A 16,453-nucleotide genomic window follows, 5' to 3' on the forward strand; every position below is an offset into this window, starting at 1 on the left:
ATAAATCTCTGGGTCCTGACAGGATATTACCTAGGACTTTGAGAGAAGTTAGTGTAGAAATAACAGGGGCTCTGACAGAAATATTTCAAATGTCATTAGAAATGGGGATGGTGCCGGAGGATTGGCGTATGGCTCATGTTGTTCCATTGTTTAAAAAGGGTTCTAAGAGTAAACCTAGCAATTATAGGCCTGTATGTTTGATGTCAGTGGTGGGGAAATTAATGTAAAGTATTCTTAGAGATGGTATATATAATTATATGGATAGACAGGGTCTGATTAGGAACAGTCAACATGGATTTGTGCGTGAAAGGCCATGTTTGACAAATCTTATTGAATTTTTTGAAGAGGTTACTAGGAAAGTTGACGAGGGTAAAGCAGTGGATGTTGTCTATATGGACTTCAGTAAGGCCTTTGAATAGGTTCCGCATGAAAGGTTAGTTAGGAAGGTTCAATTATTAGGTATTAATATTGAAGTAGTAAAATGGATTCAACAGTGGCCGGATGGGAGATGCCAGAGAGTAGTGGTGGATAACTGTTTGTCAGGTTGGAGGCCGGTGACTAGTGGTGTGCCTCAGGGATCTGTACTGGGTCCAATGTTGTTTGTCATATACATTAATGATCTGGATGATGGGGTGGTAAATTGGATTAGTAAGTATGCAGGTGATACTAAGATGGGTGGCGTTGTGGATAATGAAGTCGGTTTTCAAAGCTTGCAGAGCGATTTAGGCCGGTTAGAAGAGTGGGCTGAAAGATGGCAGATGGAGTTTACTGCTGATAAGTGAGAGCTGCTACATTTTGGTAGGAATAATCAAAATAGGACATACATGGGAAGTGGTAGGGCATTGAAGAATGTAGTAGAACAGAGTGATCTAGGAATAATGGTGCATAGTTCCCTGAAGGTGGAATCTCATGTGGATAGTGTGGTGAAGAAAGCTTTTGGTATGCTGGCCTTTATAAATCAGAGCATTGAGTATAGGAGTTGGAATGTAACTTTAAAATTGTACAAGGCATTGGTGAGGCCAAATTCGGAGTATTGTGTGCAGTTCTGGTCACTGAATTATAGGAAAGATGTCAACAAAATAGAGAGAGTACAGAGAAGATTTACTAGAATGTTACCTGGGTTTCAGCACCCAAGTTACAGAGAAAGGTTGAACAAGTTAGGTCTTTATTCTTTGGAGCGTAGAAGGTTGAGGGGGGACTTGATAGAGGTATTTAAAATTATGATGGGAATAGATAGAGTTGATATGGATAGGCTTTTTCCATTGAGAGTAGGGGAGATTCAAACAAAAGGACATGAGTTGAGAGTTAGGGGACAAAAGTTTAGGGGTAATACGAGGGGGAATTTCTTTACTCAGAGAGTGGTAACTGTGTGGAACGAGCTTCCAGTAGAAGTGGTAGAAGCAGGTTCGGTATTGTCATTTAAAGTAAATTTGGATAAGTATATGGACAGGAAAGGAATGGAGGGTTATGGGCTGAGTGCAGGTCGGTGGGACTAAGTGAGAGCAAGTGTTCAGCATGGACTAGAAGGGCCGAGATGGCCTGTTTCCATGCTGTAATTGTTATAAGGTTATATGAATTTTGTGGTGAGAATGCAGGAAAGGTTTTCTTCTGATGACTCATCCATGAAGGTCATATTAGTGCAGGTGTCACTGAACAGTAGAACAGTGCTAAGTCTGCTGAATCTTACTGAAGATTTTTTGCAGTCAAACTGAGATTTTGATTTGCCTTTCTAGCAATCCTACAGTTTAACAGTTCTCTTGGAATGTTTTCTTGGTCTTCCAGACCTCAACTTGACCTCTGTTCCTGTTAAATGCCATTTCTTAATTACATTATGAACTGAGGAAACGGCTACCTGAAAATGCTTTGCTACCTTCCTATAGCCTTCTACTGCTTTGTGAGCATCATTTATTTTAATTTTCAGAGTGCTTAAAGAAGCCCATGGCTGCCGATTGTTGGGACAAGGTTTGAGGAGTCAGGGTATTTATAAAGCTTTGAAATTTGCATCACCTGGCCTTTCCTAACAATGACTGTGAACAAGCCAAAGCCCTAACAAGCTAATTAAGGTCCAGGACCTTGATAAAAGGTATCTGAGAGCTCAAATCTCTTGGGGTGCCCAAACTTTTGCATGGTGCTCCTTTCCTTTTCTCACTCTAAAACTGTACATAACAAAAATAATACACTAATCTTGCTTAAAATGTTGAAAAGAATGTTTCATATTTAACTTTATAACTGTTGGAGATCAGTCCATCTCTTACTCGCTTAGCTATACACAACAGAAATTTTGACCAGGGCTGCCCAAACTTCTGCATGCCACTTTATATTGAATAGATTATTAAATATGTGTAAAAACAGAAATACTGTGTATTAAAAGAAAGTGAGGTAGTGTCCAAAGCTTCAAAGTACATTTAGGAATCGGATGGCAGAGGGGAAGAAGCTGTTCCTGAATCACTGAGTGTGTGCCTTCTGGCTTCTGTACCTCCTACCTGATGGTAACAGTGAGAAAAGGCCATGCCCTGGGTGCTGGAGGTCTTTAATAATGGACGTTGCCTTTTCTGAGACACCACTCCCTAAAGATTTCCTGGGTACTTTGTAGGTAGTACCCAAGATGGAGCTGACCAGATTTATAACTCTCTGCAGCTCCTTTCAGTCCTGTGCAGTAGCCCCCCACCCCCACCCATACCAGACAGTGATGCAGCCTGTCAGAATGCTATCCACGGTACAACTATAGAAGTTTTTGAGTGTATTTGTTGACATGCCAAATCGCTTCAAACTCCTAATAAAGTATAGCTGCTGTCTTGTCTTCTTTATGACTACATCGATATTTTGGGACCAGGTTAGATCCTCAGAGATCTTGACACCCAGGAACTTGAAGTTGCTCACTCTCTCCATCTCCGAACCCTCTGAGGATTGGTATGAGTTTCTTTGTCTTATCCTTCCTGAAGTCCACAATCAGCTCTTTTGTCTTACTGACGTTGAGTGCCAGGTTGTTGCTGCAACACCATTCCACTAGTTGGCATATCTCACTACTGCATCTGATGACCCTGTGATCTCTGTCTCAGAGGCCAATGTTAGCTGTCTTTAAAGAGAGTGAACCCTTGCGAGGCAGAAGGTTCCAATGGAGTACCAGGTAAGGCTCTGAAAACCTGTGCCAACCAACTAGCGAGTGTACTCAAAGACATTTAATTTAATTTCAGCTCATTTCAGTCAGCATTGCAGTCTATATTTTTACATGATATAAACCTACTGTGTATTTATTTATTGCAAGATAAAGCATGGAACAGGCCTACTGGCCCTTCGAGCTGCACCACCGAATCCCCAATTTAACCCTAGCTAATCATGGGACAACTTATGATGACCAATTAACCTACTAAAAGGGATGTCTTTGGATTGTGGGAGGAATTTCCAAGATGGTGGTGCAACGCAGCTTGCAGTGGCCACTCTGGAGCTGATTATCTGTTATTTGTGAAGCAGGGTGCCGTGCGCAATCATAGTCAAAAGAAAAACGTATGTGCGAGCATGGAGGAACATCTGGAAATCTCCAGAAAGACCTTCTTCGTTGCTGCTGCTGTGAGGTCTGGGTCTCTGCTGGGAAGAACAGGCCCCTAGTCCTCAGGGTCGTGTCGGCAGAGGATGGTGCTCGGAGAAGCTGTGCCGGAGGTTTGACGGACTCGGCGTCCGCTACAGTCAGGTCACTTTCCATGTGTGCTGCATCTGCGAGGCTGAGTCGGGCGGTGCCGTGGAAGTCCATAGCGGGGGTATTCCCTTCTGCCGCTGGCGTGGGATGACAAGTCAATCGGGACCCTGAGGACTTGTGGAAACTGTGTGGTGGTTTCTTTTGAACTTATGGTCTTTTAACATCTTTGGACTATTTTTACTGTGCCCATGGTCTGGTTTTATCAATTATGCTGTTGTTTGCACTGTTATAACTATGTGGTTTTGTGCAGGTCTTGTAGCTTTAGTTTTTGTCTTGTTTTGTCTGGTTGGATTGGAGCTCCTTTCCGGGGAATGTGCTAAGATGGTAGTGCGATATTAATACACAACAGGTTCTCTGGACTCTGGATTGGGGATTGCCAAATGTTATGCAGATTTTCTGGTGTAGTTTGTTTTGTCATGTGCTTTGTTGATATCATTCTGGAGGAAAGTTGTCTCATTTTTTAACTGCATTGCATTTGTGGTTTCTAAATGACAATAAACTGAATCTGAATCTGAAAACTTGCACATTCCACATGCAGAACACGCAGGCTTAGTGTGGCAGTTTGGTGTTTTGAGTGGTGACAATCAGTGATCCAAAGTGTGAGAAGATGTAGCTTCAGATTTGCCGATTGAGCACACAAGACATAAATTTACAGCAGTTTGGCGTTTTGAGCAGCGTCAATCAGCGATCGGGATTAATTGGCAAGAACAAATTAAAATAAGGCAGGGGAAAGTACAGCAGCCATTGTTGGAGTAGACAGTGTTACAATGGGGATTTTGAGGCGTTAGCTCTTCGAAGCTTTAGCAAGGAAGAGGCTTCAGTGAGGGAAGTCAAAAAAGCTGTAGGTAGATTTTTCCTTAGGTATTTTTCCCTTCTTTATATTTGTACAGTTAGAACAGTAGGGTTGCCAGACAGGATAGTTAAATGCTCCTCTTGTGGGACGTGGAAAGGCAGGGAGACCTCCAGAGTCCCTGACGACTGCACTTGCAAGAAGCTGCAGCTTCTAACACTCTTGTGTTAAGGAGTTGAAGCTGGAAATGGATACACTTTGGATCATTTGGGAGGCTGAGGATTTGATACATAGAACATACAGAGATGTAGTTACACCAAGGTATAAGACAAAGGAGACTGGGTGACTGTCAGGAAGGGGAAAAGGGTTAAACAGCCAGTGCAGATACCTCTGTGGCCATCTCCCTCAACAACAGGTGTATATGCCATTTTGGATGCTGGTGGTGGTGAGGTGGGGTGGGGGGTGGAGAAATAACTTAACAGAGGATTGTCACTGCGGTCAGGTCTCTAGTATTGAGTATCTGTGATTCAGAAGTGAAGAGCAAAGAAGATGTGAGCTGTGGTGATAGGGGATCCATTAGTTAGAGGTACAGAAAATAGGTTCTGTGGACGAGAACAAGATTCCCAGATGGTACGTTGCCTCCCTGGTGGCAGGGTCCTGAACATCTCAGGTCGAAACTCCAGCATTCTTAAGAGGGAGGGTTAACAGCCAGAGGTTGTGGTCCACATAGGTACCAATGATACAGGCAGGAAGAGTGACAAGGTTCTGCAAAATGAGTTCAGAGAGTTAGGTACAGGTTTCCCCTGCTATCCGAAGGTAAAGCGTTCCTATGAAACCATTCGTAAGCCAAAATGTCATAAAGCAAAGAAGCAATTACCATTAATTTATATTGGAAAAATTTTTGAGCATTCCCAGACCCAAAAAATAACCTACCAAATCAAACCAAATAACACATAAATAATAAAATAACACTAACATATAGTAAAAGCAGGAATGATATAAATATACAGCCTACATAAAGTAGAAGTATTGTATATACAGTGTAGTTTCGCTTATCAGAATTGGGAAGACAGCAAGCCAAAAATGATTTGGAGAAAAAAATATCGGCACATACACGCATACGCACACACCTGCCCGCACAAGACTTCATGGTCATGATAGTCTTTCTTGGGGTAAACACACGTATAAAGCAGGCATCTTTTTTTCATAAAAGCAGAAATCCTCTTCGGTTAGCGAAAACGGGTACTAAGGCAGGTCTTTCGTAACAGCAAGCTGTCATAAAGTGAACGTTTGAAAAACGGGGGCCACCTGTACTAAGTTAAAGGACAGGACCTCCAGGGTTGTGATCTCAGGATTGGTACCCATGCTTTGTCCTAATGAGACCTTACGTAGGAAGATCATACAGTTTAACATGAGGGTAAGGAGTTGGTATAGGAGGGGGGACATCAGATTTTTGGGTCATTGGAATCTCTTCCATGGAAAGTGCAATTCTTGATCTCCTATTAGAGAATGAGATAGGGCAGAAGTTTGTTTGCATCTGGTGATCATAATGACACTAGTATCAAAGCAAATATGGAAAGAGATAGGTCTGGTCCACGTGCTGAGATTTTAAATTAGTGAAAGGCCAACTTTGATGGTATCTGAAAAGATATGGCCAGAGGGGATTGAGACAAGCAAAGGTGTATTTAGCAAGTGGGAGGCCTTCAAAAATAAAATTTTGAGAGTACAAACCTTGTATGTGGCTGTCTGAACAAAAAGTAAAGATAACAGGTTTAGAGAACCTTGGGTTTTAAGAGATATTGAGGCCCTGGTTAAGGAAAAACAAGGAGGTGCATAGCAGTTATGACAGGTAGGAACAATTGAGGTACTTAGAATATAAGAAATGTAAGAGAACACTTAAAAAAGAAATCAGGAGAACTAAAAGACAGTATGAGGTTACCATTCGAGACAAGGTGAAGGAGAATCCAAAGGGATTCTACAGATTATGTTAAGAACAAAAGGATGGCAAGGGACAAAATAGGTCCCCTGGAAGATCAGTATGGTAATCTATGCATGGAGCCAAAACTGTGTGTGATTTTGGACACCTGCCTACAAGAAAGATGTAAATAAGGTTGCAAGAGTATAGAGAAAATTTACAAGGATATTGCTAGAACTAGAGGACCTGAGTTATAAGGAAAGATTGAATAGGTTAGGACTTTATTCCTTGGAACATAGAAGATTGAGGGGAGATTTGATAGAGGTATCAAAATTATGAGGGGTATAGTTAGGGTAAATATGAACATGCTTTTCCATTGAGGTTGGGTGTGACTACAACTAGAAGTCATAGGTTAACAGTGAAGGATGAAAAGTTTAACGGGAACGAGGGGAATCTTTTTCACTCAGGATCATGGAAATATGGAATGAGCAACTAGCACAAGTGGTGCACATGAGCTCGATTTTAATGTTTTAGAGAAGTTTGGCCAGGCACATGGATGGTAGGGGTATCAAGGGCTACGGTCTGGGTGCAGGTCAATTGGAGTAGGCAGTTTAAGTGGTTCAGCACATACTAGATGGGCCAAAAGGCCTGTTTCTGTGCTGTATTTTCTATGACACTATGACTATGACTCCTTACAGAGTGCACCAAAGAACTCCGAACTTTATGCTCTAGCTGTGATATTGTCATGCTAACCACTACACTACCATGGTGCACATTCTTCATCTTTTATATGAAGAATACCTTTGATGGAGAATAAAGTAATTGTCCAACATTTCCTGGCACGCAATTATCTTCTACCAGCCCTTGTAAGTACTTGCCTCATCTCATTCTGCATTGACTGGACTCCTAACTTGGGAACTCAAGTTCAAGTTTATTGTCATTCAACAGTACATATGTATACTACCAAACGAGACAACGTTCCTTTGGACCAATGTGGACAGCACAGAACATATAACTTACACATAAATTTGTATTATCACAAATAAATTTAACAAATAATTAGGTGTATAAACAATACAAGTAAAAAGCAAACAGTGTAATGCTACTGCTGCTTCATGCACAATGAGAACTAGTAGTGGCAGGGAGTTTAGTGGTCTTATGGCTTGGCGGAAGAAGCTGTCAAGATACTTTAATATTAATATGTAAAATGTGAGACACAATGCTCAAAATAAAGTACATCATATACAACCCAAGATTAATTTCTTTGCCGGCATACTTAAAATTAATCCATAGAATAATAACCATGAAAGACACATCAACTTGGACGTTCAATCAGTGTGCAAAAGACAATAAACTGCAAATACAAAAATAAAGAAATACTAATAATAAATAAACAATAAATATCGAAAACATGAGATGAAGATTTCTTGCAAGTGAGTCCATTGGTTGTGGGAACATTTCAATGATGGGGCAAGTGAAGTTGAGTGAAGTTATCCTCTTTGGTTCAAGAGCCTGATGGTTGAAGGGTGATACCTGTTCCTGAACCTGGTGGTTGTGGGGGAGGGGGGGGGGTCCCTGATCCCTGATGATAGTTGCTGCATTCTTGCAACTCTTGCAACATCATTTTGTGTGTAGCTGTGTTCATGATGGACTGGGCCATATCCACTACTTTTTGTAGAAGTTTCCATTCAAGGACATTGGTGTTTCCATACAAAGCTGTGATGCCAGTTAACGTACTCTCCACTACAGATCTGCAGAGATTTGTTAAAGTTTTAGATGTCATGCCAAATTTTCATAAACTCCTCAGGAGGTAGAGGCTCCACCATGCTTTCTTCACTTGGAGTGCAAATGTGTAAATGTCACTCCACTCTTTAAGAAGGAGGAAGGCAAAAGAAAGGAAACTATAAGCCAGTTAGCCTGACCACAGTGGTTGGGAAAGTGTTGGAGTCTATTATTAAGGATGAAGTTTCGGGGTACTTGGGGACTAATGATAAAATAAGTCAAAGTCAACATGTTTTCTGTGAAGGGAAATCTTGCCTGACAAAACTGTTCGAGTTCTTCAAGGAAATAACAAGCATGGTGGGCAAAGGAGAGGCAGTAGATGTCATTCACTTGGATTTTCAAAAGACATTTGATAAGGTGCCGCACCTGAGGCTGCTTAACGAGATCAAATCCTATGGCATGGATAGAGGAATGACTGACAAGCAGGAGGAAGCTAGTGGGAATAAAAGGAGGTTTATCTGGTTGGCTGCCAGTGACTAGTGGTGTTTTCTCAGGGGTCAGTATTGGGGCAGTTACTCATTACAGTGTTTCTCAATGATTTGGATAATGGAACTGTTGGCTTTGTGGCAAAGTTTGTGGATGATACAAAGATAGGTGGATAGGTAGGTAATGCTGAGGACTTATATGTTTGCAGCAGAGACAAATTGGAAGAATGGTCAAAGAAGTGGTAGATGGAATACAGTGTTGGGAAATCTATGATTATGTATTTTGGTAAAAGGAACAACAGTGCAGACTATTATCTAGACGGGGAGAAGATTCAAACATCAGAGGTGCAGAGGGACTTAGTCCTCGTGCAAGACTCCCAAAAGGTTAATTTACAGGCTGAGTCTGCAGTAAAGAAGGCAAATTCAATGTTGGCATTTATTTCAAGAATAGAATAAAAAAGCAAGGAGATAATGCTGAGCCTTTATAAGACACTAGTCAGGCCGCACTCGGAGTATTGACAACAGTTTTGGGTCCCATATTTCAGAAAGGCCTTGTTGTCATCGGATAGAGTCCAGAGGAGGTTCACGATGATGATTCTGGGAACAAAGGGTTAACATATGAGGAACGTTTGGCAGCTTTGGGCCAGTGCTCACTGAATTTAGAAGAATGCAAGGGATCTCACTGAAACCCACCAAATGCTGAAAGGATTAAATAGGGTGGATATGGAGAAGATGTACCCTATGGTGGGGGTATCCAGAACCAGAGGACGCAGCCTCAAAATTGAGGGGTGACCTTCTCGAATGGAGGTAAGGAGGAATTCTTTTAGCCAGTGTAGTGAAACTGTGGAATGCTCTGCCACAGACTGTGGTGGAGGCCAAGTCCATGGGTATATTTAATGCATAAGTTGATCATTTCTGATTGGTCAGGGCATCAAAGGATACGGCAAGAAAGCAGGTGTATTGGGTTGAGTGGGATTCCAGATCAGCCATGATGGAATGGCAGAACAGACTCGATGGGGTGAATGGCCTAATTCTACTCCTATGCCAAATGGTCTTATGCTCTTCTTATTGCACTTATGTGCTGGGCATGAAATAACAACACCAAGGAATTTAAAGTTGCTGTGGGATCTGCTGATGAGGACTGGCTCATGGACCTTCAGTTTCCTCCTCCTCAAGCAAATAATCAGCTCCCGGATCTTGCTGACATTGAGTGAGAGGTTGTTGTTGTGGCACCATGCAACCAGATTTTCAAACTCCCTCCTATATGCCGATTCATTACCACCTTTGACTTGGCCAACAGTGTCCTCAGCAACAATGAATATGGCATTGGAGCTATGCTTAGTCACACAGTCATAATTGGCTTCACCCTCCTGAAAGTGGGAGAATGCAGGAAGAGCAGGAATGCCATCATCCTTGAGTTAATCTGGCATCTCAGTGACTTCTGTGGAATTTGATCCTTTGGCTCACGCTCACACAGACTCAACACATTAAGGTTATTGTTGCAGGTGTTCCACCCTCGGCAGCTTAAGATGAGACCAAGGAGGTCTTCCACTCTAACCATGTAAAAATCTTGGTCTGCATCCCAAGGAGAAACAGATTCTCCTGGGTGACTGAGGTGGGAAAGATTACAATGCCACAGTAGCATAGCAGTTAGTGCAACCCTATAACAGCTCAGGTTATCGAAGTTCAGTCCCCGCATCCTCTGTAAGTCTCTGTACGACCTTCTTGTGGAATACATGTTTTCACAAGGTCCACTGGTTTCCTCCCACAATCCAAAGACATACCGGGTAGGTTAATTGGTCATCGTAAATTGTGCCATGATCAGATTAGAGTTAAGTGAGAGTTGTCGGGCTCTGGTGGTGGTGCAGCTCGACAGGCCAGAAGGGCCAAATCCACACTAAAATCTCTAAATAAATAAGCTGAGCAACCCATGGGTAAACAACACACACAAAGTGCTGGAGGAATTCAGCAGGTCAAACAGCATCTATAGAAATGAATAAACATTCGAGATTTTGTACAAAACCCTTTTTCAGGAAAGGAAAGGAAGGGGGAAAACAATAAAAAAGGTGGGGAGAGGGGAAGGAGGATTGCTGGAAGGTGAAAGGTGAAACCAGGTTGGTCTGAAAGTTAAAAGGCTGAAGAGGAAGGAATCTGATTAAGAAGACAGTAGACCATAGGAGGAGGGGACGCAGGGGGAGGTGATGGGCAGCTAAAAGGAGGTAAGGGGCCAGAATAGGGAATAGAAGAAAAGGGAAGAGGGAGGGAAAAACTTTTTTTAAACCAGAAGAGAAATTGATATTAAGGCCATCAGGTTGGAGGCTACCTAGATGGAATGTAAAGTGTTGCTCCTCCACACTGGGAATAGTCTCATTGTGGCACAAGGAGTGACGTATCAGAACCTGATTGGGAATCTGAATTAAAATGTTTGGTCACTGGGAAACTCCACTTTTGGCGGATGAAGCAGAGGTGCTCAATGAAGCGGTCCCCAAATTTACAGCAGGTCTGACCAATGGTTAAGCTCATAGGTAAAGTGTTATTTTTTAGCGTGTTACACCAGACAGTCAGCCATTCTTGTCTGGCGCGTGGTGTCAGAATTGGTCTCCTTTCGGATTAATCGGGTCACGATATGAATGTTCCTAACTTGACCCTTTTTTTTTTACGGGGCCGAGTGGCTAGCTTGACGCTCAACCCAGCACGGATGGAAATGAATAAACAGTCGGCCCGGGGGTTTGAACTCAGGAACCATTGCGCCACCAGCTGGCTAGGTAAAGTGTGATTAGCAAGGAAGATGTAGAGGGGAATCCCCCTCTTGACAGAATGTTTGGAGTATGGCTTCAATGAACACCCATAAAGATGTCTCCATCATCCATGTTATGACAGGTACCAATGGCTGCTGAGCTGACCAACACATAAATCTGTCTTAAGTGGCTATAGAACATCAGCATCACTGGAAGATAAATGCCCAAACTCTAAATGATCCTAAATAGATAGTTTTCTAATAGCTCCTCACAGGCAACCTGACAACCCTCACTCTACAGTGGCTGCAAAAATGTTTAAAGTTTACCAGCTGTGCCTTTTATAATTGGCAGCTATAACAGCATTGATTTATTATTGTCATCTGAACAAAGATACAGTGAAAAGGTTGTCTTGCATACTGTTTATACAGATCACATCTAGCACATCAAACAACAATAACAATGCAGAATAAAGTGTAAAATATAACAAAAAATTGCCATGCAGGATCATAAGGAGGTAGATTGTGAGACAAAGAGTTCATCTTATCATCCAGGAGGTCTGCTGAAGAGCCTGATAGAGTTGAAGAGTAGGATAGAAGATTTGAAGAGTAAGATAGAAACTGTCTTTGAGCCTGGTGGTAAGTGCTTTCAGGGCTTTGCATCTTCTGCCCGATGGGAGTGGGGAGAAGAGATAACGTCTGGGATGGCTGGTGTCTTTGATTATCATGACTGCTTTACTGAGGCAGCAAAAAGTATAGATAAGAGTTGCAAGCCATGTCCACAGCACTCTGCAGTTTCTTGTAGTCATGCTTTTTATGGTGGATTGGCAAATTTTGGTAAGATTCAGTAGGGACATTCTGAACATGAAGGGATGTTGAGCAAAAGGCTGTTGTTACACCGCTCAACTGACCTATCTGACTCCTGCATGGATCTTGTCACTTTGTCAACTGCAGTGGCATCATCATCAAATTTGTAGATGCTGTTTGAGCAATGCTTAGCCACGAAGTTGTAGGTATAAGGAAAATATAGCAATGGGCTCAGCACACAGCCCTGAGGAGCTCCTCTATTGAGGAGCAGAAGTTTCTGATCCATACTGACTGTGGTCACCCAGACATAAGATTCCAAAGGGACTTGACAAAGTGAATGTTAAGATGTTTTCATTAGTGGGAGGATCTGAACAAAAGGGGCATAGCCTCAAAATAAAGAACTGGTCATTTAAACTGAGGTGTAGAGAAATTTCCTCTCTCAGAGGGTGGTGCATATCGAGAATCTCTGCCCGAGAAGGTGGTGAAGGCCAGATCATTATTAGAGGTTAGGAGTATATAAATATTTGAAAGGTCGAGGGATTTGGGGATATAGGTAAATGGCACAGTAGAGGAATTAAAGCTAGCACAGATCTCTCATGATCATATTGATTGTTAGGGCAGACTTGAGGCTCCAGGTGGTGTACTCCTGATCCTATTTAATTGTGTTCTTGTGTATCTGAGGTAGCTATCTCAATGCACTGAAAAAATATCACCATTATCTCCACAAAATCGCAATAGAACCAACATGAGCGTCCACCCCAAGGGTAGAATGGTAGTACAGAGCATTAAAGCACAAAGCATTACAGCAGCAGCTATAAATCAGGGTTCAATTCCTGACACTGCCCGTGTGGTGCTTGCACATTCTCCCTGTGACCACTTGAGTTTCCTTTGGGTGCTCCGGTCTCCTCCCGCATTCCAAAGTCGTATGGTTAGAGTTAGTGAGCCGTGAACACGCTATGTTGGCTTTGTAAGCATGATTTGATTTGAGACAAATGGTGCATTTCACTGTATGTCTCAATGTAGATCTGACAAACAAAGATCATTTTTATCATTCCCCATTACTGAAGCCCTTGTATATTCAAATCAACTAACACACGTTGTACACATTCTTGACTCAAGACTCCCAAGAAAGAAAATGTTCCAAGCTCTGGCACAATAGGATATGACAAAGAAAAAGATTCAAATATGTGCTCAAGCATGCCTGACGAAATAGAAAATCCCTATTAACTCCTGGGATCACTGATGCACAAGCATGCATAAGTGGAGAGGCAGTGTTGAGATGCAAGAACCTGATTTGAAGTTTAAGAACCTTAAGTCCATGCATAGAAGCCTAAGATATGCAGTGAAAGAAGTGGACCTCACCTACATGCTATGCTATGTCTATGGAACACTCTGCAGTTCCCATATTGCCATCATTAGGCACCTCAGTACCCACCAAAGCAGAATGGAAGTAAGTCATCCTCGACTCTGGGGAACTTGCTAATGAAGAAGACCCTAATACTGATTCCCAATGAGTCCCCTTGCCAAAAACTCTTCCTATTCTCAGTGTCATGATCCCAAGCATGGAGTGCTTTACAAGTATAAATCCAATCATGAGACGTGTCTATAATCAGTCTCATGTAGACACCACACCCGATAGATCAGCTAGGCATCAAACCTGTCAAACACATCTAAAAATGACTTGATGGCTAAATATTGGCTGTAACATCAAGAACTCCCCTGATCCTCCATGAAATATCCTCACAATATGTTTTACAGACAGAAAGATGGATATGAAAAGGCTTCAGTTTCATGTGTATACAGATGGCCCTCCTTGTGCGCAGATTCAACCAACTGCGGATCGGGAAAACCCGGAAGTTCTCTCTCCAGCACTCGTTATTTGAGCATGTACAGACTATTTTTTCTTGTCATTATTACCTAAACAATACAGTATAACAACTATTTACATAGCATTTACATTGTATTAGGAATTATAAGTAATCTAGAAATGACCTGAAAGTACAGGCAGTCACTGGGTTATGAATGAGTTCCGTTCCTGAGTCCGTCTTTAAGTCGGATTTGAAGTTGGAACAGGTACATCCGGTATTATTTAGTGTCAGTAGTCAAACATTTTTCTTAGTATATAGTACATATTTTACCTCTTTATGCATATAAAACACTTAAGAAACATGCGTATTTCAATAATTAAACCACTGCATTGCTTAGTAATAATTGTAGCTTTCGTCGGGGCAGGGTCTTTCACATTCTCCATTAAAATTGTTCCGATTGTTGACCGACTGTAGCCTAACGCTCTTCCAATGACCGAAGGCGTTTCACCTCTTTCTGATCGCCTTATTACTTCCACCTTACTTTCAATCGTGATCGTGATTATTTTCATGAACAGAAACACTGCGGATTCAGAGCTGCGCCAGGTCCTAATGTTCACTGCACAGAACATGTTAAATGAAGTCTGGGGTTCTGCTGGGTCCTAAAGACCACCACACTGAGCCAGGTTAAATAAGGGACTTGAGCATCCGTGTTTTTTTGGTATCCATGGGGGCTCTCGGAACCAGTACCCCGCGGATAAGGAGGGCCGATTGTAATTCCACAGTTAACAGTGTACCCATAGTAACTAGGCCTTACAGACATTCCATATTGAGTGTCAGCAGATCAATCAAGCATGGAGGACATCATGGCTGGTAATTTCTCATTTCACCAGATACCCACAGGCACCTTTTCCCAAGAAAGGTTATGAGGATCAAATTCCTGGAGCAATAGTAGCAACGCACCAGCTTGATATCAACAGTGTCAACAAAGGATCAAAAATGGGTCTCCTAATTTGTGTTGTACCAGTTCAAGAACCAGTAGCATAAAACAGACCTCAGCTTAACTGAATTGAGAAGCCATCATTAACTGCTCCAAATAGATATCCACAAAACCAGCATTTTGTTCATCATAAATTCTTGGTGGATTTCTTTCTGCAGTAGAAAGACACCCTTTCTTCCCAACCAACTTTCACCTTCGTCTCAAAGGGGGACTAAGAAAATCATAAATACAAAATGTGACAACTTTGTCAACTTGAACAGAAACTTCAAATCCTATCTGCCACCCGTCATCACCTCCCACCCTACCAAAGAAAAAGAAATTTCTTTTTGACCATAATCGCTTCTCGGCCTTTTGGCTAAGATCAAGTGGAGTTTCCTTGGGATACACAACGATTGGAAGGCGGAGAAGGTTTTGCGCTGACACAGGGGTGGATCCTAATGCTGATTGGCTCCCAAACTAACACTCCTATCCAGTGATGATGACGACAGCAGTGAACAGGATGACTGAAGATAACAGAAGGTCTTGTTGGACTGCTGTGGATTTACGATTGACGACATCTACTGCGTCCAGAACTTTGCTGGGTTCTTCGATGTCACCTTCCGATGACCCGCAGGGTGGCAGAAGTTGCTCCAGCTATTCCAGGAGAAGGGGAGAGGCGCCACTGTCGCTGCTACAAGCACAGCCCCTCTTTGCTGCCGCCCAGCAGGAACGGACTGTCACCGTGCACTTGTTCAACCCCTACGTGCCAGTGGCCGACGTCCTTACATTCCTCGCTCGGTACGTGGAGAGCGTAGGAGCTTGTCTGGATGTGAAGGACAGCCTGGGGTGCTGGACAAGCAAACGGCAGGTGAAGGTGAAGCTGAGAGTGGACTCCAATAGCTGCGTCGTCCACCCACCCTCAGTCTTGGCCATTAGAGGGAACCGAGGCTACCTGGTCTACGCCGAGCAGCCCAGGGTGTGCCGCAACCGCGGCAAGGCAGGGCATGTTCGCAGCCCAGTGCAGAGCGATAATCTGCACGAACTGTAAGGTGGAGGGCCATCTCACCAAGGACTGCACGCAGGCCAAGTCCTGCAATCTCTGTGGAGACACCAACCAGCTGTACTGGGCCTGTCCGAAACGTGCTGGCACCTATGCACGGGCGACCGGGGAGATTCTGGCACTGGAAGGGCCCCAGCAGGATCGGATTTACCCGCCACCCCGCAGAGGCGGCGCCCGAAGCAACGGAAGACACCAGCAGAGGAGAAGACGCAGCCACCCCAAGGGTCCCCTCCCCCTTGCAGACCCTGCAGGACCCGCCACAGGAAAAGGAGGAGTCGTCCATGGAGGAGGGGAGAGCCGAGGGGGAGGAAGGCTGGAGAGTTGTGGGCAAACGAAAGAAGGCCCAAAAAGCTCTGGCCAAATGACAGAGGGCAGAACAGAAGGAGCGTGTGAAGAGAAGGGCAGGGAACCACGCAGCCTGCAGCAACCTGCCCACATCAGACGAGGAGGGAGGCCAGCAGC

At 43.2% G+C, this 16,453-nt stretch overlaps 2 protein-coding genes across 5 annotated transcripts in view; one reads left to right on the forward strand and one right to left on the reverse strand.

Annotated features, from left to right (window-relative positions):
- The window catches only part of LOC132378081 (hyaluronidase-like), a 108,948-nt gene that overhangs the window by 68,209 nt on the left and 24,286 nt on the right, over nt 1–16,453 (reverse strand). The window lies entirely within an intron of this gene.
- The window catches only part of LOC132378080 (hyaluronidase-like), an 82,269-nt gene that overhangs the window by 52,921 nt on the left and 12,895 nt on the right, over nt 1–16,453 (forward strand). The window contains exon 1 of one of the 4 annotated variants that reach the window (XM_059944807.1): nt 14,029–14,241. The exons of the other annotated variants lie outside the window; for them this stretch is intronic. Coding sequence (XP_059800790.1) covers nt 14,170–14,241 — 72 coding nt within the window. The 5' untranslated portion in view covers nt 14,029–14,169. Of the gene's footprint in view, nt 1–14,028; nt 14,242–16,453 lie in introns of those variants that run through there. 4 annotated transcript variants of the gene reach the window in all.

Source organism: Hypanus sabinus, chromosome 19 (genome assembly GCF_030144855.1).
Source record: "Hypanus sabinus isolate sHypSab1 chromosome 19, sHypSab1.hap1, whole genome shotgun sequence".
NCBI lineage: Eukaryota > Metazoa > Chordata > Chondrichthyes > Myliobatiformes > Dasyatidae > Hypanus > Hypanus sabinus.